Here is a 27246-nt window from a genome sequence, read left to right as displayed (position 1 = left end):
GGCCTAGGAATTTTATTGACCTGTCACTGGCTAATTATGTTGAAAATTTAATCTTTTATGATTATCATTAGTAACTGCCCAGTGCTTTGAAAAAACCTTTTTGTCTCCAAGTGTTGCCATCTTTAAATTTCAGAAAGTAATGAGGGGAATGTTTTTATAGCACTAGAGGAAATGTTCTCTTGAGAGTGAAATCCAATATATTATAAATACAATTGAAACGCACAGCAGTCAGGAAATGTGAAAGCTTGTTTTTAGAGCCCTAATTCAGAAAACACATGGAAGAGCTTGAATATGCATGTCCTTTCCCATAAAAATATCTTGAGATCATAGGATTTGGGGTCGGGGCTTTCTGTGCTCGGGCAGGTGGGGACGTCCCGTGTCCTTCCGTGTGCTTCACCTCTCGGTGTCCCTTCTTCACACAGAGCGTGTCCAAGGTTGTGCAGGTGTCTGCAGGCTAGAAATGAAGCCAAACCTGCAGACCAGTATTTTGGGGAAGAATACTGTTGGACAGTGGTTGTCATCTTGGTTTTGTTTCATGCCTGCACGCTGCTGGTACTTCCCCGTAGCTGCCAGCCCCCGGCCCGCTGAGCGGCACCGGCTATGTAAGCATCGGCAGATCAGCTCGAAGAAGCCTTGCTTGGGAATAATGAATCTACATGCCAAGTATGAATGGAAATTCATGGTATTCTGAATTTTAGGTGGTGGCTAGGAGATGCCCAGCCTCCCTATTCTGCCGGAGCAGCAGCTGGGGATGCTGGAGGGACGTGCCACCACCCTTCTCCCACTCCCTGACCTGGGTTATGTCTGTGTGAGCTTCAAACACCCCTTTGGGTTGTAGCCCAAACACGTGTATGAAATCCTGCCCAAGGGGGGGTGAAACCCCACTCGTGTCCCGGAGCTGGAGAACCCAGGCGTGAATCTCCCTGCCCACCCCACGCATCCCACCTAGGCAGCGTTGCTGGGTCAGTACAGAGGATTTTGGCTTCAGGCAGGCTGAGTCACGAGGAGATGGCGTTTCCTTGCTGGGACATCCTCCAGAAAGCTCCATTCTCCCTTTTGCTCCTTTGGCTCTGATGATTTTCCATCCTGCCCTTGTATCCTGCAAAGAGTTCCTCCATCATCTTGCTTTTAATTATGGATAGTATGCCAATGGTCTTGAGTGTAAACCAATTAAAACAAATTACATTCCAGTGGGCATTAGGGCATATCGCTTTCGTTTCCCTGAAGCATCTCACAACACTTGCCAGCGGGCAACAGCTCCTTCCTCCCTGAGGATTTTCTCTGCCTGTCTTGCACAGAGAGCTTCCCATGGCATCGTTTTAAATGGGATATTTCCACTATTGGTTATTTCTTAGCACACGCCTTCTCCCTGCTGCCATCATTTCGGAGGCATATCGATATGAGGCAGCTGATAACCATCACTGCAGACCCCGGGACGAGCTGGGCGAAGGGGAGGGTTTTACATCAGGTCCTCCACAAACAGGTGGATTGCAGCAAATTATTATGTACTGTAAGGATTCGAGGAAAAAACTTTTCCATCCCACTTACCCTTATCAGGACAGACACTTCTTCTGTATAAGCAATAATCTGTCAAAGGAAGGTACTGTGCTAATCTAGTGTCATTTGGTAAACCTGTGTTGCCTTATGTCCTATTTTCCGGCCTTTCTTGCTTTTTAAAATCTCTTTTGAAGTCTCACATATGTTTGAGATCAGACTAACAGGTCCCAGTTTCTTTCCCTTCATGGCTTAGATACAAATGATGCATTTGGAATTCTTTAATGAAATGTGTAAAACCTCAGTTTACCAGATAACAGTATGAAGTGCTGAGTTCTGGGCTTGTTTTAGGATATACTGGATTAAAAAAATGTTTACCTAGTAATGACTTATTATCCACTGGAGTCCTTTAATATGAATAGCTATTACCAAAGAAGTACTATTTTATCTGGGTTTACAGTTAGCCTTCCTCCATTGGCTCCTTAGTGCAGCTAATTTAGCAAAATTGCATTTAAATGAGTCCCTGATGAGAGACCCAGAGTTCACGTTTTTCTTTTAATAGACATGTTAGTCTTCCTGCATGCTAAAATTCCATAAATGGCTCTTTACTCTTCACATGTGAGACAGCTATTATATATCAGCCGGTGCATTGTATTCCCAGCCTCACCTTGGGGAATTACCGAGTAGTCATGGCGCTTCTTTGAGCTGAAAGACAGGCTTTTTAAATTGGATAATTTATATTTATATAGTGGTTGATGCCCTTTATCAGAGAAGTCTTGGAAAAAAGCTGCTTTCAACAAAGTTAATTTCAAAAAATAAGTTCATTCAATATAAATAAGATTCTGTTTTTCTTCAGGCTGAAGCCTTTGAAAGTTAAATTGTTTTAATTTTGGGCTTGCTGTTGGCAGCCTGCTACATAGTCCTGTGAAATCCCCCAGCTGATGTGTGAAATACTTTAGCTGGTGAAAACATTGGGATGATGCAGCGATTCTCTCCTCCTCAACCTCAGTTTGACTTCTGTGAAAGTACCTTTCTGGCTAGAGATGAAAAAACACGTGAGCGTAGTGTGCAAACGTGTCCTTTCTCTTCAGGCAGGGTACCTGTAGGTAGAAAAGCCAGCTAGAATAAAAGGAATGAAGCCACAAAGTCCTCCGTAGGGTTTTGCACTGTTTCGTGTGGAAGAGGAGCATCAGCTCTGCAGGCGTGCTGGGCTGCGGCAGCTCCGCTGCTGGTTTAGTAGCAAAAGATGTAAGTCCAGTGGAATTATTCCTCTTGTTCCTGCCTGACCAGTGGGAATCTGCAGCTGCTTTTTGGTGCTGGGAGGAAAAAAACCCTGCTTTTCTCTACCCATGGCAGTTTAAGCTGGATTCTGTGCTTTGCAGGGTGCAATATTTTCTGTGAGTTTAGTGCAATGGTCACAGCGTGAACCCAGAGTCGGTCCCTGAACCAGACCCATGTGTGCGGCAAGAACCAGCCTTTACTGCAATATTCTTAACTCTCTGCTCTTAGGATGAGCAAGGAGAACAGGTTTTGGTCCTAATTACTCAGGTGCAGGCCCTGCGTTGTACTCAGGTGCAGCTGTCTGCAGAAACACGTGGAGGAATTTGCCTTTTATACGTGAAGAAAAAAATAGTAGGGCAGTTGCCATCCTGTTTGTAAGAGAAGAGGGGCTTCGCATCCTCACAGGACTTGCTTTTTTCAGATGGTCCTTGGCAGAGACAAAATGATCTAAAAGTAGCAGATTTTTTTTTTTATTTTCTATCTGAAGTAGATTACATTGAATTTAGTAAAAAAAAAAAAAAATCATGTTAATGAAGTGTCATTTTCTTACTTGTGGCTACAACATCTGTGCTATTGATTTTGCAAGCCTGTCTGCAAAGTTCTCGTTTAAGGCAAGACTCTCTCTATTCTGTAACTTTTGCAACTTGAGGGGTTTTTCTTGCCCCCAAAGCTGTGTTTCTGATGCACGTGAGAAGGGTCACTAGGGGACGATGGACGAGAGATGCTGGTAAGAAATGGTGTTGTGGGATGCTTGGGGCTGGGCAGGAGACAAGCCTGTCCCTCTTCCTCACACCACGGACGTGCTTCCCACAAAATCTGAGCCTTGAAATGGGAGTCTCGCATCAGCACATCAGTTGTGGGAAGCGGCACCCGAGTCCTTCATTATTTGAAAAATGCACGTGAAGGCACAGTGTGGGTACAAATGGTACGTTTCTGTTTAAATTAATTTTATTCCTGACATGAATGCTGTATTTCATATAGGTCAGTAGTGTCAGGTCCCCCTGTACCTCAGTGTCACCTGAGCAATCTCCCAAGGAGAAAATGGTTAAATTGTCCATGTAACGTCAAAACCTGTCGGGCAGCCGGTAGAACTGCAGCAAATGTTTTGGCTGCTGTTCCTTGGCCAGAAAAAAGGGAGGTGTGGATCAAGGGAAGTATTTTATGAATTCCTATGAATTTTGGTTAAATGCTTCTGGTTGGGAAAAATTCTACGCAAAAAATTTCATTTTGATATTTCAAAGGAAAACATTGGTTTATTTTATTTTTCCTATTCCAAATTGTTTTATTTCTAGTGTAACCATCCTATATGTTAAGTACTGGTATTGATCACAGAGTTCTTGTGAACCATGTTAAATTGGCTTTGGCAGATGCTGATGTCTATATAAAAAAAAAAAAAAAGAAAATACAGCAACATCCTGCTGCAAAGAGGGACGTTGTTGGCATTGCCTTTCCTGCCCAGTGGATTTCTGTGACAGCCTCCAGTGCTCCTTTACGGTTTAGTTACATGTTGCCACCAGGACAATTTGTTTGCAAAGCTGGTGCCTGCTGCTACGCCGGCGTTGAGATCTTTGCTGGACCGCGGAGCTGCCGCCGATTCCTGCAGTGCACGGGGGCCCGTTTGCAGGGTACGAGCTCTGCTACTTGCCGTGTGCTCCAGGGAATGCAGATAAATCTCCCCCTGCTCCTTATTTTTGGGGAGTTTCCCATGTGTCTTGAATACCATGCTGGCAGCGGAGCTCCTTGTCGTGGTGTGCCTTTTGGAGGAGGCTCCCCGTCGATGCCATCCAGGCTCCTGCAGCAGCGCATCAGTCGGGTCCAGGCGCAATTAGTGATAATCCAAGGTTTTACTTTGTTTAGACTGATGCAATCTTTTAAATTTTATAAATCAGAAGAGACCATTTATCTTATTCCCCAGGCACCACTAATGATTAATTAAAAACCGTAATTAACTGGAGCAAAACCATGAGAAATTGCAAGGCAGCAGAAAAGCAGCTCCCAGCCCCCTGGAAGAGCATCTCCCCTGCACTTGCACCCTGAGGGCTGGCCTGAGAAGGGGGCTGACATAGGCAACGTAATGACTTTTTTTACTGTTTGCTCTCCAACAGAAAGGTTTAGTATTTAAATGAGATGATTAATTTTTCTAGGTGAATTTTGGCTCAAAATTCAGAAAGGATGATGGACTTCAGTTGGTATTACTAAAGCAATAGAGCCAATGAGCAGACCTGCCCTAAACAGCAATGGACACCTACATATGTATACAGTGATGTATATGCTCAGTTATTCCAGGGCTTTGTCTCTCAACAGCAGCCAAACCCCCAAAGCTTTTTATTAATGCAATGCTAGCATTTACCCACACATAAGATGTCATGGTCCCTTGCAAAGCTTTGGTGTTTCAGCTGGCTGTAATCCCAGTACTCCTGAAGGTATAGGCTGGAAGGGGCGTTTTAAAGAACTGAAATCATGTTGGTAGGAAACAGGACGGTATTTTGAATTTTTTCCATTCATTCCTACTGCAGACTGACATGCGATGTCTGGATTCCATCTAAGCTCTATAGGAGTCAGTCGGGATTGCGCTTTCAACAAGCAAGGGCATCTCGCCGAGCAGCCTATGGAAAGACAAATGTCATACTTTCCAAGTGCTTCCACTTGGCTTGCACAGTGCAAGGACATTCAAAATAAACATTTCTGAGATAAATGAGTTTCTAAAATATATCATTCACTCAAAGTACTGTTGATCGTTGCTCTGGGAAGCCTCTTGAATGAAAAAAATACGCACTGTGAAGCTTTAAATAGAGCAGCGTTCACAATAAAATCAGAAAGGGGAAGTATAGCTGAAATAGGTCTTGGGCAGGCTAGTTAATTACAAATGACAGCTAATAAAAGGGATAGGAATGACAGCACTGAGTTTAAGGAGAAATTAATGTGAATCTGCATTATTTCTGCTTTTTTCCTAGGCAGGCTGGGCTTTGCACCATACAGCTCTGCTCTGGGATTGTGAGCGGGAGTTGTGCTACAAATTTGTTGGTTTTAGAACGGAGAAGTTGAAAATGTACCATTATTTCAAAAAATGTGGAGACTACAGTTGGACCAATAAATACATAGCAGACGGAACCAGGAACAGTATCGGGGGAAATGACTTCTAAATTAGCCATGGTATTAGAAGAATAATTAAGCAGTATTTACTTACAATTATATCCAATAACTTTTTTATGCTGTGATTAATTAAATTCTAAGATTTCCTCATAGTGTCTGCATATATTAAACATGGAAATTAATTTTCTCCAACAACTCATTAAGGTCCTGAAATGCTGTGGATTCCACTTTAATCAGTTATTCTTTATTTTGCATTGTAAATCTTTACATGCACATCAATCAGTCTGAGCTCCCAAACAGAGCCAGTGAGGAGCTGCAAATTATGGCTGAAGCCACTTACCTCTGCTTTTATACAGTAAATTCTAGCTCCGTGTCTTTGGAGAAAATAAAACCAGTTCCCACTTAAGCCATTAAATTTTTTTTTTATCATTGGGTTTTAGTAATCTACCAGGTAGGAATGAAGGGGGAATTTCACACCACCAAAATGCAGGCACCAAAGTTACCTGCTGATGTAGATGTAATTGTTTAATCATAAAATCTTATTCAGATACACAAATGCTTCCATCTCATGCATGAAATAGGTAAATTCTCTGTTTGCATCCAGACAGGGACATCTGAAGCAAGATCTAAGGTCTGAAAGCGGTGAGTCCTGGGGCAGCTGGGGTTGGGGCTCTGCAGCCTGGGCACATCGCATCCTATCAGAAAAGGTGGGTTTTTGTATGTACTGCTTGGTCCCCTCCATCCCCTTCCCCTGACAAAATGGGAGATGATACCGGCCTCTTCGTGGATGCTAGGAAATTGCATTTTCTAGGCTTAAAATGAAACCAGGCTTTTTGAAAGGAGTTAGAGATTCGTACAGATACCCCCGTGTGATAACGCCGCAGCGAACAGCATCCAGGATTCGTTTTCTGTTGGATAAATATGTCTGGAAGCGACTGAGTGCGGGCAGGATGAGACAACTTCTGCTTAGTACAATATTTGAATTAGACAGTTCAATAATTGCATTCTTAAATATATTAAAGTCTGTTTCTTGAAATTTGGCAAAGGCTGTTAGAGCCGTCCAGTAGCTTTTGTTTGGCTGTAGTATCTAGGAGTTGAAATCCCAAACAGATACAGTACTAAGAGATTGCTGAAAATTTCCAGCAAGTGTTTCCACGCTAATTAGCTCCCCAGAGGTATGAGATTTGAGCAGAGGGAGCCAGCTTTGCTCTTCTTTTCCATTGGCATTCAGGGAGTGTAGAGCTTAAAATCTCAAGCCATAGCTGATTGCCATAAATGATTAATATGCTATTTATAGGATACAATTTCTTCAGTATACAGTAAGCGCATTTTAGCCAGCCTTTCAAGGCTCTTAAAACCAGATTACAGTGAAAGACTGCTGCTTAGGTCCAGTGCTGGTCAAAAGCCTGAAACAATTCAACACATAGCCTCACAGGCTTGCGAAGATGTATTGACACAGCATATATGGCACGTGTCCTGTCTGATGATGTCAAGGACAGACCTTACAAATCCTTTTTCTATGATAGGTGACAGATTGCCCTGGCTGTGGCTCAGGAGGAGTTGCCTGTACTGCAGATACACCCTGGAGAAGAGGCGTGAGATGCGCCCGGATCTTGCCCCGAGAGCCGGGGATGTCGAGGAGCATCCTGCTCCAGCTGGACCACCTTGCTCCAGCCCTGCCCGGGCAGCGAGGGCCAAAACACCACGGCTTGTAAACGCAGCACAAACGCAGTTCACTTCAGCAGATGGGAACTGCTTCTTTGGAAAAAGCTGGTTAAACCATATTGTCCCCAGTTAAATTATGTGTATATACATGTATGGCTGGATATATATTTAGCGCTAGCTCTCTAGACCACATTGCGTATCTCTTATCTGACTAATTAGTTGGGTGAGAAAAATACTCCTTTAGCTTTGTTGATTTAATTCCTGGGTTAAAGGCTATTTACAAGAGGGTTCACAAGCAGTTTTGGGTGAGACACAGGAATGCAGGAGCTCCTGGGCTTTGGCTGACTGGCTGCCTTAAAATCTGCTAGCTGGGCAGAGCGCCCTCATTATTTAAAGAAGCAAATAGGAATTAAGCAGATTGGATACCAGCAACTTGCACAGACCCTCGCTTTCACAGCTATAGCTGTTTGCATCCTTCCTGCTCTACCAGGCACCGAGCAGGAACCAGCTCTTCTCCCTTTCCATCTGCTGTCCCAAGGCCATCCATCAAATTCTTGCCGTGGTCGTGCTGCTGGGCCGTCAGCTCTTGGGAGCGTGGGAAAGGGCAACCGTGGCTCCTGGGGAGAGCAGAGAGGGTTTTCCTGCGTGGAGAGGTGAGGAAGAGGGGCTGAAGTACAGGAGACCAAGTAACTTCATGGACAACTGGGTTTTGGAGGCCTGAAGAAGGACCAAGGGTTGATTTTCTCCTCTTGGCACCAGACTTGGGAATGAACCGAGGAATGTACTGCCCGATGCAGGAACCGTCAATCTTTCCAGCTTTATTTTGTGCTCAAAAATCAGGGTTTCTGGCTGAGAGCAGACACGTGTGTACCTTTTGTGTGGCATGGTGGGAGGCAATCGTGCAGCCTGCTGGGGAGTCTTTCACGGTGCCTTGCTGTGGCTTGCAAACTTTCTTGAAAAAGACTTAGAGAGGTAATGTTTGAGCTGGATTTTCTCTCTCTTTTTTTTTTTTTTTTTTTTTTTAACTCGGGCTGTAATGTGGCAAGCTTAACTCTTGCAAGGCATCATCTGCAGCATCTGGACAATGTCTTACCCCCATGGTGACTGCAGGGCAGAGAAAATCCATCAGCTTTCTCGGTGATTCTGTTCATTCCTCCTTTAAACAAACCGGGTGTGAAAAAAAAAATCATAATCTTTGCAGCGGCTGTCAAACAGCAGTGCCCAGGCTTCATTTGCAGGAATAGGTGAATGTTTATTTCCTAATTCACACAGTTGATTGTGAAATCAAAAATGCTCTTAAGACCTAGATTTGCTGTAGATAGAAAGGAGAACTATTGCTGCCCTGCATGGACGGTGGTCACCTTACCTGCGAGGGGCTCAGAGTGTACAAAAGCCCCTGGGACCCCCAGGCAGGGCTGGAGGGAGGGCACAGGGAGGGGAGGCAGTTCGTCCTGCATCTGATATGTTCATAGAAGATAGATCCTCCTTGCCTGAGCTATAATTAGCTGACTTTGAATTATATTAAACCGCAGTTAATTTTAATTTCTGATAAAAATTGGATAATAAAAATCGGATCTTTTTCTAATGGTGCCTTATTATCTTACAGATAGAGTAATTCAGCTTATTAATTATTCCAAGATACCCAGGGCTTCCTTTCTTTAAGTAGAAAATCCACGTTTCTTTTCTTCCATAATCTTGTCTAGGACAGATTAGTAAAAGTTGCCACCATAGGTCTTGTGTAACTGTATTTTGCTGCAAAGTCTGACTGGGGATCCCTCTCTCTGATCTTGCGGCCATGGGGTGTGCAAGGTCTGCCAGGAGGATGTGGGTGCTGCAATGGGGTCACGAGGACAGGGGACCCTTTGGTCCCCAACCCGGGGACAGGGAGGACCCATCAGTCCCACTGGTCCCAGCCTCAGGGCGCTGCCAATGCACCCACTTCAGGTCCTACACCTGGAGGAAGAAGCAAGAAGCATCATCAGCTGTATAAAATTTTGGGGCTGATGTCCAGGCAAAAACTCGCTTCCACGACGAGCCACCCAGTTTTATCACGGCGGGGCAGAGGAAAGTCCTTTTCCCTCTCTGCATGTGGATTTGTGCACGGCCTGGCTCATCTGCGGTAGGCAGATGGTTGCAAGATTGCTGTTTACTTTGCTATTTCTTTCTTCTTCTGAATTGTTTTTATTTTAGTATGCGAAAAAGTGATTATGAACAAAATCTGGTTAAACCCAAACCCTTCTAACAGAGTGTGTAAAACTGAGCTGACTGTAGCGCAGCAGGCATGGGGGCAAGCGCGGGTGGGTCAGGGCAGCTGCAGCTCTGCCAAAAACCTTGTTTCTCTCTTTTCTGCATAGGCAAATGATAGAAATGACATCTGGGATCTTGATAAAGCACTTGGCTCAAAGAGCAGCTTTCTAGTGATCTTGTTATTTGAGTGAAAAATTAAATTTTTCTCTAACCAATATTATCCAGATTAGATAAGCACCTTCTTATGGATGTAACTTGTGTTTTTATAAAAAATGAGCATGCCTGGAAATCAAAATGTAAACCAAAGACTGAATTTGGAAATGCTGTCACTGGTGCTAAGGAAGCTGGGGGAGGGGGGCTGTACAACATCCCCGGGGTGTCCTGGGGAAAGGGGTCCGGTGCTCCCCTCCACAGCGCTCCCCCGAGCCCCTGGTACCCGCCAACCATAACTTTTTGGCCCTGGAACTGGGTTTTGACAGCATGGGAGAAGTGCAAATGACTCATTTTCAGTTGTTATTTATATAAATTATACTATATAAATTTATATAATGATATTGCTCTCTGCAAAACTGCTCAAAGAAGGGAGAAAGGTTTTCAGTCAATCATCTGCTATTATAAATTGAAAGGAACTTTGTGAAGCCTCTAAAGGCAGAAATCCAATGCTCTGAGAAAAAAACCTCGGGCGCACAGAAAAGATGTGTAACAGAGACCTGAAAGCTGTTTCAGGCCAAGGTGTTTTGAGTTTTGTCTTTGCTGTGAGAAAAATAATTGTGTGTCAAGCTAAATGAAGAAGTGTTGGAGCTGGAAGTTATGGCTGTGCTGGTGTGGTTGTTGGGAGACACTGGTTAAGAGAAGTGATGTGCACAGCAGGCTGTCAGACAGCAAATAGAAAAACAGCGAAAAAAACCCCAACCTCAAATGACATTAGCTCCGAGCAAAACATGCTTCATCAGCTCGGCAACTTTCATTACTTATTGGTAATGATCTCCCTTCAGTCACAGGGAGACAGAGGACAAATTAAAAAAAAAAAAAAATCTACTGAGCATGTTATACATTTCAGACTTTCAGTGCAATATGTAATTTAGACAGAATCCAGCTCAGGAAAATCCGTTGTATAGCTAATATTCACATGCTGGCTCTCTGCTACCACTCTTTCCTCTGCCCAGCCCCTCAGAGCCCATAACTCTAACAGGTTACGACAGCCTCAGCATCTTCCCAGTCAAAAGAGTGCGTGTTTCTTTTCATATGCCAAAATATTTGACAGAAATGGGTATTCTAAATGCACAAATGTAGCAATAGGGAATGTTGCTGAGGTCAGGATACTTTCCAAGTATTTACTCGCGTTCATCGCGAGGCGATGCTGGGTCTTCATGGCTGGATCTCGGATGTCAGGGACCGCACATGGAAAAGTCTTGTGGTGCAAAGCAGTAACTTCGTGAGTTAGTTTTGCAAAATCCAGAGCTGTTTGCGCTGGGACAGCTTTTGTCCCTGGCTCTCCCCCAGGTGTGGAGCTGTCATTTCGGGGGGGATGCTTTAAAATTGATGGACTCTTGCACAAAACCCAAGAATATTTTCCCATGGTGTAATTACTCCACAGGTTAAATCCTGCAAGCAGCAGGAGTTTCTTTTTAATCTCAATCCTTAGAAAGGACCATTGATCATCTGGTCTGACCTTTTCTTCATCACAGCTGTTAAGCCTCACCCAGGTGCCTCTGTATTGAGCCCACAGACATGAGTTAGACCAAACTGTTACAATCCTTGAAAAACTCACTGTGCCACAGGAGCATGAGGCGCCGGTAGAGGCAGGGAACTGGTGGAATAAGATACATGATCCTACCTTTCCCGGGTCTCCCAGGTTTCACTTCCTCCGTGCAATCAGAGAGTTCATCCCTTTTTATAGCCCTGATGCGTTTTCTTAATTTTTGGCGAGGTTGCTTGCTAGATGGTGAAACTGGCTGCTTCAGTCTTTAGGTCCTTTCCTCCCGTGGCAGCAAGAAGGGTTGGGGGGAGCTGCTGGTGCTACAGGGGGAAAATCAGGGAGAGTGTGAGTGAGCAAGTGCAGCTCTTGCTTATGGTTAGGGTGGGAAAATTAAAATAAGATGCAGGAAGTGTGATGCAAGTCAATGCTGCCAGTGAAAATACTTCTCAGGTGATTCTAAATGAAGATGCATGGAAAAGCAAACTCACCACAAAAAATATTCCAGCAAAAGATGGGTTAAATTCAGGGAATTCCAAATTGAAAAAAAGAATCTGGGGAGAAATTTAGGGAAATGTGGAGAAGAAAGTGGGTGTAAATGAGAGCATGGAGGAATTGTTAGAAGGTCAGCATGGATTCATGTTAAAAAACACAAACCCAAGCAGGTGTGAAAAGCCAGATGCTCTGCCCGGCCATCCCCATCTCAGGGGCCTGTTCCCAGGGTGGGTGCTTGCTGGTACCTTTCTCTTTGTTATTGATTTATTAATAAATATGGGAGCAGGGCTTTGCTGCTGCTTTGCGTGCAAGTCAAAGCAGGCTTGCTCTAAATTCAAGCACTGCAAGCTCAGTCTGGCCTTGGGAATTCAAACTTTGTTCTGCTTCCTACTTGCTGCCAGCAAGAAGATCCCTGGCCGAGAAGCCGGCGGGTGCCTGTGCTGGTGGACGAGGCAGGCGAGGAGACAGCTCGCCCCGCTACAGCATCCCGGGCTCTGCCCTGAACCCATCCGTCCTGGAGACGAAGCGCGGTTTTGAACCAGTTTTCAGCCATCCCAACGATGCGCCGTCTGCCTCCGCAGCAATCTTCAGTTTCCTACATGCGTGTTGTCAGCCAGCGGTTTGCTTGGTAATTTCAGTCCAACTTGGAGGCAGAAAAAGCCATCAGCCCCGTGATCAAAGTGGAGTTTGCCAACAGGTTTAGACAAAGCGTCCAGTATCAACCTGAACACAATGGTACATGCAGTCTCTAAATCACTGCTTTTGCCTTCAACAGTAATAGTGCCTGGGCCAATTTCTTCATGTCCTGAAATGCCTGACCTTCCCTACTTTGTTAGAGATACCCCCTTTAGCTTGTACTAATGGTGCTGTTCAAAGACAGGTTATCTACCACTATAAATGCCCGTATTCCCTGGTAAGAAATGCAAATCTGCAATGCAAACCAGAGAGTAAGTTTTGGCCAGAGTTTTCAGCTTATATTTTGGGAGCTGTGTTGTGGTGGGTTGGTCGCTCAGCCACCACCAGGAAACCTCCTCCTTCCGAACCCACCCGTGGCATCGGCTTGCCTTCAGTCTGTGTGTCCGTGGGGAAGAAATGATCTGAGATCCGGAGCAGAAGACCCAGCCAGCCCCAGGATCTGCAGCCTGCAGCGGGGCTGGAGGGTGACCATGGACCCCCCCCCCCCAGCCAGGAATGCATTTGCTCGGAGCTCCCATCCAGCTGCAGCATGCCACCGTCTTTGGAGGCAAAGGGAAGTGCGTACGAGAGAAGAGAAATGGGATTATTTGGAAAACGCCTTTGTGCTTATCCGGCTGGCAGATGGATGTGGCCGGTGATTACCAAACGCAGCCGCGTTCCCAGCGCGGGGGCGGTGGGGACAGCCCGGGCTCCGGTGGCCATACGGTGCCTTGCTGCAGTTGACATCGACACAGCTGGGCACAGCTGGCGCCTCTTGGCTGCTCCATCTGCACGGCTGGAACTGAAAACTGGAGATAAACCAAATGTTGTAGCGTCACTGACATTAAGGATGTTTCTGCTTCTATATATCCAAAAATAGGCGGCAAATATTTTGCTCTCTGTCATGGAGCTCTTCTGCCTTCCTTGGCATCGCCTTCTGTGTCACTAATGAATTCTTGTTTGTTTGTTACTGTTTGATTTTCTTCCCACAGAGGACTGATTTATTAATAGGAAGAAAACAAGCAATAAAGAATCCCTCCAGTTATTTAGCTTAGCTTGACTTCTTACTCTTCTTTGTTAGCTAAATTAAAAGCAATCCAAATCTACAGGAACCTTACTTCTAATTTGGAGAGCTGTAATTATTAGGAGCTATATTTACCAAGACACTGTCTGAACTTGTAACCAGATTTTAAATGAGTGCATTATCAGGGTAGGGAATAAAAGAAGCTGAATTCAGTTACGCAGTTTAACCCACACTGTGTGGAGCCTCTTTTTCCCTTTTCATGCCAAGAAAGTGTTTATTTACAAGTTTTTCATGAGTTGACATTCACTTTGCATACACGGCTGCAAAATATCTAAACACAGCAGACTGCACATCCTTGAGATGTGCTGGAGCCAGGGTTCATTGCAAAACACCCAAATTAACCATATTGACTATTAGCATTTAAAACCACCAATTTTTGCATTTTACACAAATTCAGATTTAAACGCTTTCTTAGTGATCATGGTTGCTCATGCCTTATGGACTCTTTTGACCTATGAAATATTTGCAGCTAGCAATATTTCTTGCTTATTATTTCAACTACAGACTTGTATATTTTCCTTCCGTTGGCTGAAAAGGCATAAATGTTTGGACAAGTTTAGTCTCAGTGTGCTGACACTTTTGCCACATGCTTGAAAACATCTGAATTATCTCTGTAAAATACATTTTAGCTTCCTGGCAATACTAGAGGAAACCTAAACAAATTTGTTTATGTGCCTAAAGAGCATTATAAAAGCCTGTGAATCCACTTTGATACATAACAGGAATTTGAGTTGCCACTGTACCTCTGTGCTGGGTTTAATAAAATTCACAGCAAATAGCTGATGGAATGAGCCATTGAAGTTTGTGCTGGCACCTTGGCTTATATATATGTATGTATGTTTGTGCATCTGTATATATACCTACCATGCTATTTAATTTTTGATCCAGCATTGTTTCTAGTTGAGCCTTGTAAAATGAGCTGAGCTGCACCCTGCACATCTTTGCAGAACGATTAGAGCAGGATCCAAATCCGCCTGTAAATTCAAGTTTCCCTTCATTTCCATCGCTATACGTCTCTGAATGACAGCAAATTCATTCCTGCGCTGGAGACTTGCCAGAAGTTTCTCATCTTGCTGTCTGTGGGCTGCTCGCTCCCGCTCTGGCTCTTTTTTTTTTTTTCTTTGAGGTTTTTCTGATGCCTATAGAGTGAGCTCAACTCAAAGGTTTGCAGCTTCGCTCTCGTCTGCTATTCTGTAGGAGCCAGCCTGGGCGCCGGTACAGTCAGGAGTAGTGTGTGAACGTCGGATTTCTGCCTTGTTTCCCTGCAGGTGACTCAGAAACTTCACAATGCGGCTGGTAATGTATTTCATTTTCTAAATACATACTTAAGCGTTCCTCTTGTGCAGCTTTGTCAGCTTTTGGATAGACTGGCTTTCTTAGAACTAATTAAATGAAGATATGTCGGGGGGGTGGCGGATGCCTACTGGGACATGGATGCTGTTTGTTTTACTCGCCAGCCAGAGATGTACAAGCAGATTTCCTCAAGGAATCTTAAATCAAGCAGCACTTTTTCCTTTAGATAAGGAGGCTTGAACAAATACAGATTAGCAGATGCAATTCCTAATGTCCACAGACAGAGCTGCAGTAAGTTTATTAGGGAAACCAAAATTTAAGGCTGTGTTACATTGTAGGCTCAGAAAGGAGAGAATCGCCTTCGTGTGCTAACAATTTAAAACAGCGTTTGCTAAAGATGCCTGAGGATTCGGAGGGCTCTGCTGAGCAGTGGTCATGCTGCTGTGGCAGAATTTCTCTAGGTTTAACTGCCCTTTTCTTTTTGCTCTGCAATTATTGGAAAAAAATGTGGCTACGGTTCATGGGGTAACCCTACAGGGCTTTTCAGCTTCGGTATTCAGCAGGCATTTCAGCTCTTCTAAATACAAGCCCTTGAATAGTAAGCAGATCAATGTAGGGCTCCCGTAGCCAAGAGTTCAGCTGTTTGTCAACATGTAAAATCTCACAGCTTTTGTCGGGTGCAGCACAGGCAGCTTGCTAGATTCCTATGAAGTCATCCAGGAAACGCTGTGGGGACCAATCCTGGCTCTGACAATGGTCGAAGGACTGAAGTAGTTATTCTCAGATGGATTTTTTTTTTTTTTTTTTTTGCATTCCTAACATAGTAGTTGTAATAGGCAGAGATTTAGTTTGGAGGGGCTAGTTGTATGTATTTAGCATCAAAGCTCTTTTAAGAGCAAATTCTGTCTGTCTTCCTTTAGCGATACTTCCCTCAAGACTAGCTTACACAGTGTGTTATCTTTACACCTGATGCTAAACTGTACATCAGCTCAGTACAGGGCAGAAATAGCCCATGAGGCTTTTTCATTTTCTTCTGCTTACAAACAGACCACTTAAATGTTGTATGCATCGTTACAAAGCTATCCATCAGAAGGCAATGCATTGAAATGCCTATATGTAAACACCACGGGGTAAAAAATAAAACTAGGTGCTATTAACTCTGAAGAGATAGAGCAGACTAACATGCTTCTGAGACAACACTTGGGAGTTAAAGCTAATTGTGAGTGGTAGCTCAGGCATCTCCTGGTAAGGTTTCTGACGCAGCAGGTGAGGATACATCCTGCACAGGCAATTCCTCACCGCGTGGCATCCGCTGCTTCTTTTAATTCAGTGGGAAAGGAGGAGGAGGTTTAACATGTTGGTATTGATATTTCTGACATGGCATAGAAGATATGGCTCTTCATTCTAGTGTGGGTGGATGTAAATAAGCAAATATTGAATTATCATTTCTCCAAAGCTAAAATTAATCTGAGCTTTTACGTTTTCCAGGACAACTTGTCAGACAATGTAAACTAATTTGCTAAATTGCACGGGGAAAAAAGAATGCATTAGGAATATCTAATTTACATAGAGCTGAATATATTTTGATTCCCTTTATTGCCTGTTTCAAGTTTTTCAGCTTTCCAATAGGCTAGATAAGCTCTATAGGTAGTCTTATAAATAAAAGAAATACATAAAGAATTTACCTTAGTAGTAAGATGCTGGGATTCACTTAATGTTCACAATGCAGCACTGTAAAGCTTCGTGCGTTATGTCAAATACTTTTCTCACCTGCTTTCACTACGCATTTCAAAGTACAGATACTATAGGAGACCTTCACTTGCTTTAAATCTCTGGCCTCCTAAAACTCTAATTTTATGTTACACAAGGGTCCTGCAGGTTCATAGTCTTGCAGTTTGTGGACTCATGTAATCTCAATAAAACCAAGGAGACTATTTATACACCCAAGGGCTAGATCATCTGTTTTGCGTTTAAAAGCTTGTATAGACCTGAAATACAGAAATGAGATCAAATGCAAGTAAAACTACTTACAGTAATTTCCCTGGATGCCAAAGAAAACACAGTAATAAATGACATATTGTTTGTAAGTATGTTCTCTGAAGGTGAAGTCTTAGTGTTTCAGAATACCTGTAACTATTACACAGACTTATAGCTGTATGTAAGCTTCACAGTAAACCCAATATTTAACACTTTGTACATCTGAAAAGCCTGCACTGTAGCACCCCAGAGCATTAGAAAGGCAGTAATTCAGGTGGATAGGAGAAGTGTAGCCTCCAGATGTTGTCCCAGGTGGCTCTGCTGTCCGCTGGGCAATGGGGGCTGTTACCTGAGTTCAAATACACTCCTCTACGACAGGTTGGATGAGTAAATACGGTGTGCAAAATCACTAGAGGTAACATGAAAATTTCTCATGAAATAATGATGTCATCAGGAGTTTAATTGGAGTTTGGTCATGAGACAGATGAAGTCAGCTCTGCTCTCCCTGGATTCAGCAGAAGCTAGATGTGGAGACATTTTCATCTAGCAAGGTCAGATCCTTCGAAGAGTATATAATGTGATTTTGAGAAAAAACAGTGCTTGGGAAAATATCTACTAGGCAAGAGCAATGATCAGGTCTCTTCTTCAACATCTCTACAAGAACGAGAAAGTCAACTGAACTTAGACAATACTTCATTTAAAGGTACATCAAAAAAGTGAAGGTAGACGTAGCCTAAAATTGTCCTCAGGAGAACTGTGAAGGATGATAAATGGGTGTTGGTAGAACCAGGCTAATGTGGTTTGTACGTAGACACTGAAATGGGCGATTAAATTGGGCTAAATGATCCAGCCTGAGCTGTTGGGAGACAAAGTGGAAAGAAGCTCCCAGCCCATACAACTGGGTGCATTTCCCAGGCAGTCTGCACGATGGATGTAGAAACACCTTGAAGCAAGAGGCTTCAAAGCGGAGGCAGCTACCTTTGGAGACAGGATTTGACCCCCAGCATCGGCTGTAATGATGCACCTCAGCTGCGGTCAGTCCTCCTGCCGGCCACGACGGCTCAGAGGAGCTGGTTCTTGGGAAGATGCTAAAAGTGAAACACATATAATTTGGCTAAATAGGAAAGGATCGGGAACATAAAGCACTTACCAGTCTGAAACTCTGCAGTTTTGAAGGAAGGGAATTGCAAGGAATTATTTATTGTGGTAGGAAGAGATGTAATGAATAAGATGATAAAGGCATAGTTATGCTGAAAATAGGAATATTTTCCTGTTGTAGGGTCTTTTTTATAGTATGCAAAATAACCTCTACAGGAAGCCAAATGAAATTTTACTACTTCAGCACTGAAAAAGAGCTGTGACAAGCTCCGTGCCCAAATGAATACGGCACATATTGGATCAGGCAACTGGATTCATTTTTTTAAAATCTCTATTACCATTCTGTGGCAAAAGAAATTTGTAGTAAAACTTGAAGTTATTTTCAGAATTCAATGAGCTGTTTAAATAGGACTATTAAATTATAAGTGTTTAAAACACCCATAAAATGTAGGTGTTCAACAGGACTATTAAATGCAAAGCACAGCTGAGGTGCATTTCAACATCAGCAACGCCGTTCAACCTTTCTGGCAAGAAATTAGAACAATAAAACCAGGAGAACATGGTAAACTTCTCTAGTAATTCTTGCCCAGGACTGAGAATATTGTATCTGATGCTCTGTGCCAGCCAGCTGGATGCGGAGATTGGTGCAATCAACCCACCATGCCCAATTTTAACTGACATATCTGAAAACAGCTAAGCTACTTCAATGCAAAGACATTTGCAGGAAAGTGCTCCTGAGCCCTTTGCCTCTCTGAGGGGTGGTAGCACAGTTGCCAGTCACTTTATAGAATTACCCGAAAGTACTTGTAAAAACACTTTGTAGCATCGGTACAATTTGCAGCGGCACGAATCTACCGCTCCCACCAGCAAGAGATTTTGCTGAACTTTGCCCAAAGCTCCCCTTTGCACCCAGGCAAACAACACAGGAGGAAGAAGAAATTAAATGTGTTGGCGGTCCCCAGACACATATTGCTCCCAGGAGGTTTAGTTTTTGCAGCAATTCAGAGGTTTTATGAAACACGCTCATCTTAGCACATCAGGCTAAAACCCAGAGAGGCTTCTGCTGCAGGGGTTTCTGTTGTAATTACTCTTATTGCTGCACCTGAAATACCTGTAATTAGCCACAGCCTGGCTGGCTGAGGGTGTAGGAAGCTGATTAGTGAGGTGCCAGCATCTCCACCCCAGTGGGGGTGGGAGCCAGCACTGCTCCCTTCCCTGCCTGGTCCCTCGGTAAGGGCCAGTGCCTCCTGGAGTAGGGAGAGGGCAGGTTTGCCTTTCCATTGCCAGATGTTAGAGCTGTCCTTTGCCTTCTGTTTTGCTGTTGTACTGGAGTGGTGGTGGAGAAAAACAGGTAAGAGAGTGTTATTCGTCTTCGCTTCTTGGAAGGGCTGGGGATGCGAGTGCTGCAACCGGTTGCAGCAAGGGGATCTCCTGTGGTTATTTATTTTTCATGTGTGCACCTTAAAAGAAGAAATCTTAAAGCATGTCATGGGGAGAAAATGTGTAACTTGGCTTATAGAAATATCCTGCAAACTCTGGAAAGAGTTGGCTGCTTTTCTCAGGTACTCCCTGCCTGCGTGAGTCCCAGATGGGTCTGGTGTGCTACTGTGTCCATCCTGTGGCTCTCTGGAAAGCAGGATTTCTCCCCAGGCTGTGGTGAGGTGGGAATGGGAAAGTCTGTTGTGATGCTGTTGGGCAGAACCTGCTTTTCTGAGCAAGTAGGTTACGACCATGTTTGTCTAGGCAAAGCTTCTGTGAGTCCCTGTACTGGATTTTGTGACTGTGACCTAAAGCTGAATTACCTCCACAGACCTTACAGCTAGTGCATATTCTCTGATTAGGTGTCAGTAGGATGTACCTGACCTGGCCTTGGTTGCATTACTGCTTCCAAATTTAATGACTGCGTTTGATCAAATTTTTATACGAGGGAACGGACATTACCTTGTAATGTTGTTCACGTGGTATGGTTGTCTGCCTGAAGAACACAATGTAATATTTTCTTTGGGGATAGATATTTGCTAAACTCCAGATTTGAGAGGAAGCAGCCTCCCCGATCACAAACTGGAAAAAAAGTTAATAATAAAAAAGATGCCCTTTGCTCTTAACTGTACCAAACACACAGAAGCTATTCTCTTAGTGTCTGCTAATGCTAGGAATGCTGCTCTGGTCCGTGCTCTCCGTCCGCTATGGCCTCACAAAGGGATGCTGCTAGGGCCTCCCGGGCATAGATGGGACGGAGGAAGGTCCCACCACAGGTCCTCCCTGGTGGAGCAAGACCCACCAGGGATGGGCTGTGATCAGATCTGGAAGGGACCAGTGGTTTAGCGAGGGAAGGGGTAGAAAGCTCCTGCCTCTTTTTCTAGAAGCTACGTAGCATTTTGGTACCTGGAGACATCGCGATAACTGTTGGGTACTGTTATAGTGAAAGATCCATGGTACTGCTGTTGCCAAACAGTGGGTGAAATCAGAAATCTCATATTTTTACAGAATGCAGTGTTACAGATGGGTGAGATAGAGTGCAGGTATGAACCATCATCTATAATCCTGACAAGTCTTTTAATGTGGGCAGGGCTGGGGCTAGAAAGTTCATGGTGGTGAAAGGTGGCCATACCCATGCATGGGTAGGTTTTGGCTGCACCAGACCCTCCTGCTGAGGGACTCAGGTGGTGGCAGCATCGTGGTGTCCTTCATGTCCTTGTTATACCAACTAGCGGAGTTCTGCTCCAAGCCGTGGTCATCCCGCTTTGCATATCTAGCGTGCCAGCAGTATCTCTCATCTTATGTCTTGTGGTGTTGTCTGCTGTTTGCTCTCTCAGTGCCAAAGATGGCTCCCGAGTTCAGGAGCTTGGCTAGTGTTTCCAGCAGCATCAGCTGGTGTAATGAAAGATATTAGCTCTGCCCACAAACCTGCTCTCTCCTACAAGAGAGAAAACAAACAAACTGGGAAGTTGAAACAGGTGATTTTTGTTCCCTCTGCAGTTTCAGGGCAAAATACTTTTCATTTCCCATACTAAAGATACGTTGGGCAGCGCTGTGCCTTGTGGAAGAGTTGCAGGGGTTACCTGCAGCTAATTTAATTGCAGAGAAACGAACACTGTTCGCAAGTTGCTCCACAGTAACATTTGAGTGAGATGTGTTATGTTATGGTATGGCACTGTAAAGCTTGATATTAATTTTTAATAATCTTTGGATACCCTTTGGAGGGATGCCCGCCATAGAATATTAGTCCCTGCCCTTCAAAGCTCCAGCTTTCCTGCTGGATAAATTGTACGGTAGCAAATATCTATTTCCAGGGGCTCACAATCAACTTCTTGTTCGAAAGTAAGTGGCAGTGTGTCTTCTGTCCAGAGGCATGTCTGGTTGCAACTGCTCAGGACAGAAGCTTTTTATTATAGAAAATATAAGTTGTTCCTAGTCTGATAGGAGTGTTTTGAGAAGTTCCTAAGGAAAAAGTAAATCAATCTGCAAAAACTGAAAGAGACCTTCCCCTTCCCTCCTCCAAAGAAAACCATACAGACTGCTTTGTAGGGTTTTCTGTACTAGCTTGTTTTAAGGAACAGAAACATCTTTACGCAATGCTAGAATACATCAGAAAATGCAGTTTCCTACACTTTACAACTCTACTCACTCTGAGAATGATCAGAAATGAGGAAAATCCTTTTGGAGTGACTTTTTCCCCCCCTTCCACAAGTTCCACCACACCTTCATCCATGTTAGTGAGTCCTAACTCTGGTGTGTTAATTTAGTGCATCTTGCTTATTCTTGATAAGCATGAAACAAATTAGGGCATGTTAACATCTACTGTAGTCCTGCCTCAGATTGCCTCTTGGCAGATATCCTCGCATCAATTTCTGCAGCACCGGAGGTAGCTGAGCTCGATCTTTCTTTTGCCATCCTGGGCGTAATCCCAGAAACATTAGGTTTGGAAATCTTTCAGCAGAAATGGCTGGTGATTATGCTAGCTGCCTGCCAACATGTCCCTCGCCAGCAAGCGGCAGGAATAACGGCCACACCTCAACAAATGGCCTAACGAGCTGAATTCACATCCGTTTGGAAACAGGTTATTCATGAATGCAAGACAAACCCAACAGCTCTTGTATTTCCCTTTAGACCCTTCTTAATATTCTATTTTCTTGCTCTTGGTAGACCAGTTTTGAATAAGCAACTACTTCTGTGTTGATACTTGAGTACCAGTCAGACACTGGTGTTGCAGGAGGAGCTCAAGGGCTGAGGACAGCTGGCCTTTGCTATTTCCCCAGCTGACCCATCTCTGCCAACAGCCCATCTTGCATAATGTAAGATATTGCAGGCTTTCATATTTCAACCAGGAAATAAATTACTCTTATGAAAGCACAAGGAAAAAAATATCTTGAATGCAAACTCAAGGGATATGGAGATTAACAGGGCATCACAACCTGAAGTAGAACAGTGAAAGGCAACCAAGGATGTTCTTGGTAGGCTATTCCCATCACTGACCTGTTGGTACCCACTGCTGACAAGAGCAGGGCATGGTGGACGTGCCCCTGTTACCAGCTGTAGGACTTTTCCTTTTTGTTTTCACATCCTTCTCCAGGATGAAGCTGCAGCTGCAAAGGTCGCCAGACGTCAGATGCTGCAAGTCAGTGTTGTTATCCTTGGAAGAAAATTACATCACTTAAGCTAATTACCAAATGGCATTTCTCCTCTGAAAAATTACATACCTGGGCTCTCTAGGAACACAGAGTGCACAGCTTTGAAAGCAAAGTCATTCCTAAGCCTTTTTGAGAGATGTGATTTAGTTAACCTACTTCCTAAAGCACAATTAAGTGCAGCTGAATAATGGCTGTAGAGGAGTGACCTTTCCTCAAAAAAAAAATCTAGTCCTTGTGCATTCGGTATTTTGCCAAGAAGGTTTGCACACCAGCTAGCATGCAGTTAGTGCTCAAAGAATTACCAAAGTCATTCCCTGGGAGGGTGAGCTCCTCTCCTCTCCTGATTTCATCTTGGCTGCAGAAGGGTTAGCAGGCATGAGCTGCTGGCCAAAGCATCCTCCCTTCAATTTATCAGCTCCATGGAAAGCAATGGGATTAAAGTCTTTGGGGCACAGTTCAAAGATGTGGGGAAGCAGAGGTGTTTGGGAGCATTGCCTGGTCTGTAGGTACCTGTCGGAGGGGGTGAGAGGCAGAACAGCTTCTAGGTTTTGTGGGTTGTGTTTATTCTGTCACTTTTTTTTTTTTTTTTTTTTTCCCTCCTGTAAGAGGATGGGTGAATGGATCAATCCCCGTCCCTATGTTCCCAGCAGTTCGTATCTTACTCTGGATAAATTCTTGCATAAGCCTGGATGTTAACAGCAGTGGTACAACCCAGCAAAGTTTTGGTAGTGTTTCTGAGTACTTTCATGATATTTTAAAGCCGGATGCAAAATTCTTAATTTATACCTTTCTTTCCTGTGACACTTCCTGTTAGAACATTCTTTAGTAATAAAAATAAAACTCTCATCAGCACAAGTGAAAAAGTTTGGAAATGTTGTAGTCAAAAATGGGACCTCAGCTCCTACTTCTCAAGCCAGCAGGTTGTCTCTGAGTCTGTGGTGTGAATCCCAAAGGCAGGTTTTAGTGTAGCTTTATGCCATCAAAAAAAGTACAGAAAGAGTAAAACCTGAAGAGGGAAGATTGGCTAAAATTGCACTGTGCAGATTTGCAGAGCTTTTTGCATCAGCTCTGCTGGCAGGGTCGGATGAGATATTGTTGATGCATCAGTATTAAGAAGAGCTTGCTGTTTGTTTTCCAGCTCCACATTTTGCAGAAATATTCTTGCTTCACATTTTTAATGAAAAAATATATTTCTGGCCTTCTGTGTTTGCTGAGGATAGCTTACAAATGTGAAGCTCAAAGGCTCAAAACCCCAAAGGCATATAAAGCACCAATATTTACAGCTCTTTAGAGTAACTCTTTTTTTAATTGAGTTTCATGACATTTGGTGGTTTGGTTTATGGATTTTGAATGATAATATACTGGTTTTGAAGTATCTTTTGAAGTAATTACTAACACTGTATCAGATTTCATAAGTTAATTACAAATGGTATAAACTGCCATGTGAAAAACATTATTTTAAAAAAAATATAGAATTATATTTTATGAATCCTGTTTTGAAAGATTTCCTCCCATCTCATAAATTACTTGGAAATTATTTAAGGAAAGAAGAAATAGAAAGTAAAATGGAAGCTTTTGATGTTAGTTTTTCTCTATTTTTATCTTTCTCCTCACTTTTTTTCTCCTCCCCATTCCAAGTCTTCCATGCAGTGACTGAGGACAGCATTCCTTGTCCTGCGTATAAAATGTAATAGACAGTGGGCTTATTTTTAACTATTGCTATGTTGTCTAACCATCTAGATTTACCAGCCGTTATGTGCGTTATACTGGCAACGTGCAGTCTCAAGGAGAGCAAAAAAACCCCAAACTTTCTGTTCTTATTTTCCTATTGTTATTTTTTAAAAAAACCCTGTCTTTTACTGAAGCCGCGGGCTCGTGGCGCTGTGCTGGCCATCGTGCCGAAGTGCCCCGCTGCAGCGGTGGCGGCAGGAGCCTGGATCCCGAGCGGTGGTGGCCGGGGCAGTTGACATCCTCTTAAGTTAAATCATCCGCTTCACAGTCCAGAGGCTTAGGTGGGCTTACATCCTTCTGTGGTAACCTATACATCATGGTATCCTTTCTCCCTGTACGTCTAGACCTGTCTTGCCCCTGGCGTACTGCTGAGCTGTGGCTTCTCCTGACAAGGAGCTCTTAAAGTCAGGGCCCATTGTGTAAAAGCATTTCTTCTGGTCATATTTGCATTTGCTGCTTATTTTCCAATGAATGCCATTGTCCAGTCCTGAAAGTTACTGAGCTCTAGTCCATGTAATGTGCTGGAGGGCTTATGGGGACTGCTCCTGTCCATCCCCTTTCTGGTGGGAGAAGCTCCAAGGCTTTCTTTGGGGATGAGAAGCTTTCTCCATAGCCTGGCCAGTCTAGTGACTTGTCTACAGGCTGTTCTTTCTCGGTGAAGGAACCTGGGTCTAATATCCCAGCTGCGGGAATGTTGCCATTAGGTCTGCATGTAAATCTAATTATATCCTCCAGTATCCATTGCATTTCACTTGTTAATGGCAAGTTTAATCTGCCCTCAAGTTCACCAAACTTCAGCATTCTTTATGGTCTTTCTTAGGTTTGACTGAATGCTAGTATCATCTGCAATCTTGCACCCTTGCTGCTCGTCTGTTTTTCTATATCAATAATAAAAGCAATACTTTGGAGCTCTGCGAAGCTCTTTTCAAGCTGTGAAAGTTTTGCTCATGTTATTCCTGAATGCTGCCCATATAAATCCTGATACTCAAGCAGGGAATTCATTTACAAGCTAGGTATAGCTCAGCTACCCCTCAATTACTGCCTTTTTGTCCCTCTTTCAGAATATTATTTACATTTATTAAAAAACAATTAAACAGTATTTGTTTAAGTTTATTTAAAAAAAACAATGTAAACCAGCTGCTTTCAGAAATACATAGATGCTTCGGATGAGTTTCCTATTAATATTTTGAACAGCTTCAATTAACCTGTTTTTAAAGTATTTAAAGTGTTTTATGTGCTCATAACTGAAAAAATGAGCAGTTCTTTAAGCAAGCTTTTGTTTAAGACAATATCTGCAGCTTGTGCATTTCCTGTAGAAATACACAATTGCAGGGTGAGAGTAATTTCTAGGTGATTCTGCATTTGTGCTCCACGGCAAATAGTCTTGATTCCGGTAAAAGGTTACTGGATTTTAGGTATATCTTAAAAAATTTACTTTCCTTTAGCAAAAGCTCGTTGCAGAAAGGTAATTTGGTACCAGCAGCGCTGCTAGGTGGGCAACTTTTGATTTATATGGAAATAAAAGTGGCAGAGCAATACTATTTCCTACCTTAGGAAGCATCTCCCCTGCCGTTCTGTCATTCTGAACGAGGCCACTCTTGCTGGTTCTCACTGCGTAAACTGAAATGCTCAAACCCCTTAATGTTGCTGGCCCTATGGTATCTGCATCTGTACGGAACTTAAATGCCTCGCTTGCTAGAGCTGATGCAGGGGTTTGCTTCATGTGGGAAACACGTGCTGTCCTTGCTGTCTGACCCATACATTGCTTATCTGAATTTCATGTACAGGCATGTGAAACACAATGTATGTAGAACACCACCATCTTTTCACCGTGCGAGAGGGAGCAGGGAGAAAAATAATCCTCAAAACTCAAATGAGCAACAGAAACCCAAAGGCTGGTTCTCTCTATTCTCATTGGAAGTAATGTTCTCATTAACAGTAATGCTGATTTTTCTGTTAACCTTACCAGGAACAGGCTGAGGCAAATGCTGAGAGCATTTAAAATTCCCTTCTGTATATTTAAAATAATACTAAGAATGATCTTAGCATCACAAAAAACTGTATTTTTTGGTCTTCGGATTTCAGATTTACTATGCAAATTGTCACAAATCACACAGCAGCTGAGTTGTCTTCTCACTTTCTAAGAGACATATATCAGCACTGGGCCAGCCTGGCATGTCCTACCTGTTTTCATACCACCAAGAAGAGGTAGAAGGTGCTTTGTATAGCTAGGCTTGTCTCTCAAATATGAAAGTTTTACTGGTTTTGTAGATCGGGCGGGATTTTGCCCTTTAAGTTCTGCAGGTGATTTTTCAAATGCAATCCAAATATGTAGTTAAAAAGAATCATCTTCTGTGTTACTTTGTTTGCATGCTAGCCTGGTGTGGTTTTGTATCTTCCCTTGGTGCGACGGACAGGAAAACCTGGCTGGGTGAGCAATGGATCTTCCCTGCGGCTCATCCCTCTGGAGTCAGTGGGCACATTTTGGAGCCCTCCCTCGGGATGGGGAAGGCTTTCAGGCAGCCCATCGTGTGTCCATTACTTCTGCTGTCTCCCCACCTCGTTCACCGCTTTTGCTTGGGAGAGAGCAACGTGACTTTCTTCCAGTCATTTTGTCTGTTTATTTTTGTTCTATTGCCTTGGATGAAAATTGCTGGTCAGGGCAAATACTGTCTTCAAGACTCTGTTTCGATGAGACAGTGCGGGTGGCTGCCTTCTGGGTGCTACTGTAGAGATTGCTTTTTTGTGTTTGGTTGGGGTTTTTTTTCTTTTTTAATGTTTGATTT

At 43.5% G+C, this 27246-nt stretch overlaps 1 protein-coding gene across 2 annotated transcripts in view; it reads left to right on the top strand.

The window, feature by feature from the left end:
* Positions 1-27246, top strand: part of SCHIP1 (schwannomin interacting protein 1) — a 235330-nt gene that overhangs the window by 34266 nt on the left and 173818 nt on the right. Inside the window, exon 1 of one of the 2 annotated variants that reach the window (XM_052804551.1) lies at positions 14925-15026. The exons of the other annotated variant lie outside the window; for it this stretch is intronic. Coding sequence (XP_052660511.1) covers positions 15018-15026 — 9 coding nt within the window. The 5' untranslated portion in view covers positions 14925-15017. Of the gene's footprint in view, positions 1-14924; positions 15027-27246 lie in introns of those variants that run through there. 2 annotated transcript variants of the gene reach the window in all.

The sequence above is a fragment of the Harpia harpyja genome, chromosome 12 (genome assembly GCF_026419915.1).
Source record: "Harpia harpyja isolate bHarHar1 chromosome 12, bHarHar1 primary haplotype, whole genome shotgun sequence".
Lineage (NCBI taxonomy): Eukaryota > Metazoa > Chordata > Aves > Accipitriformes > Accipitridae > Harpia > Harpia harpyja.
The sequence above is the reverse complement of the archived record's forward strand: the minus strand, read 5'-3'. Positions and strand labels throughout refer to the sequence as shown.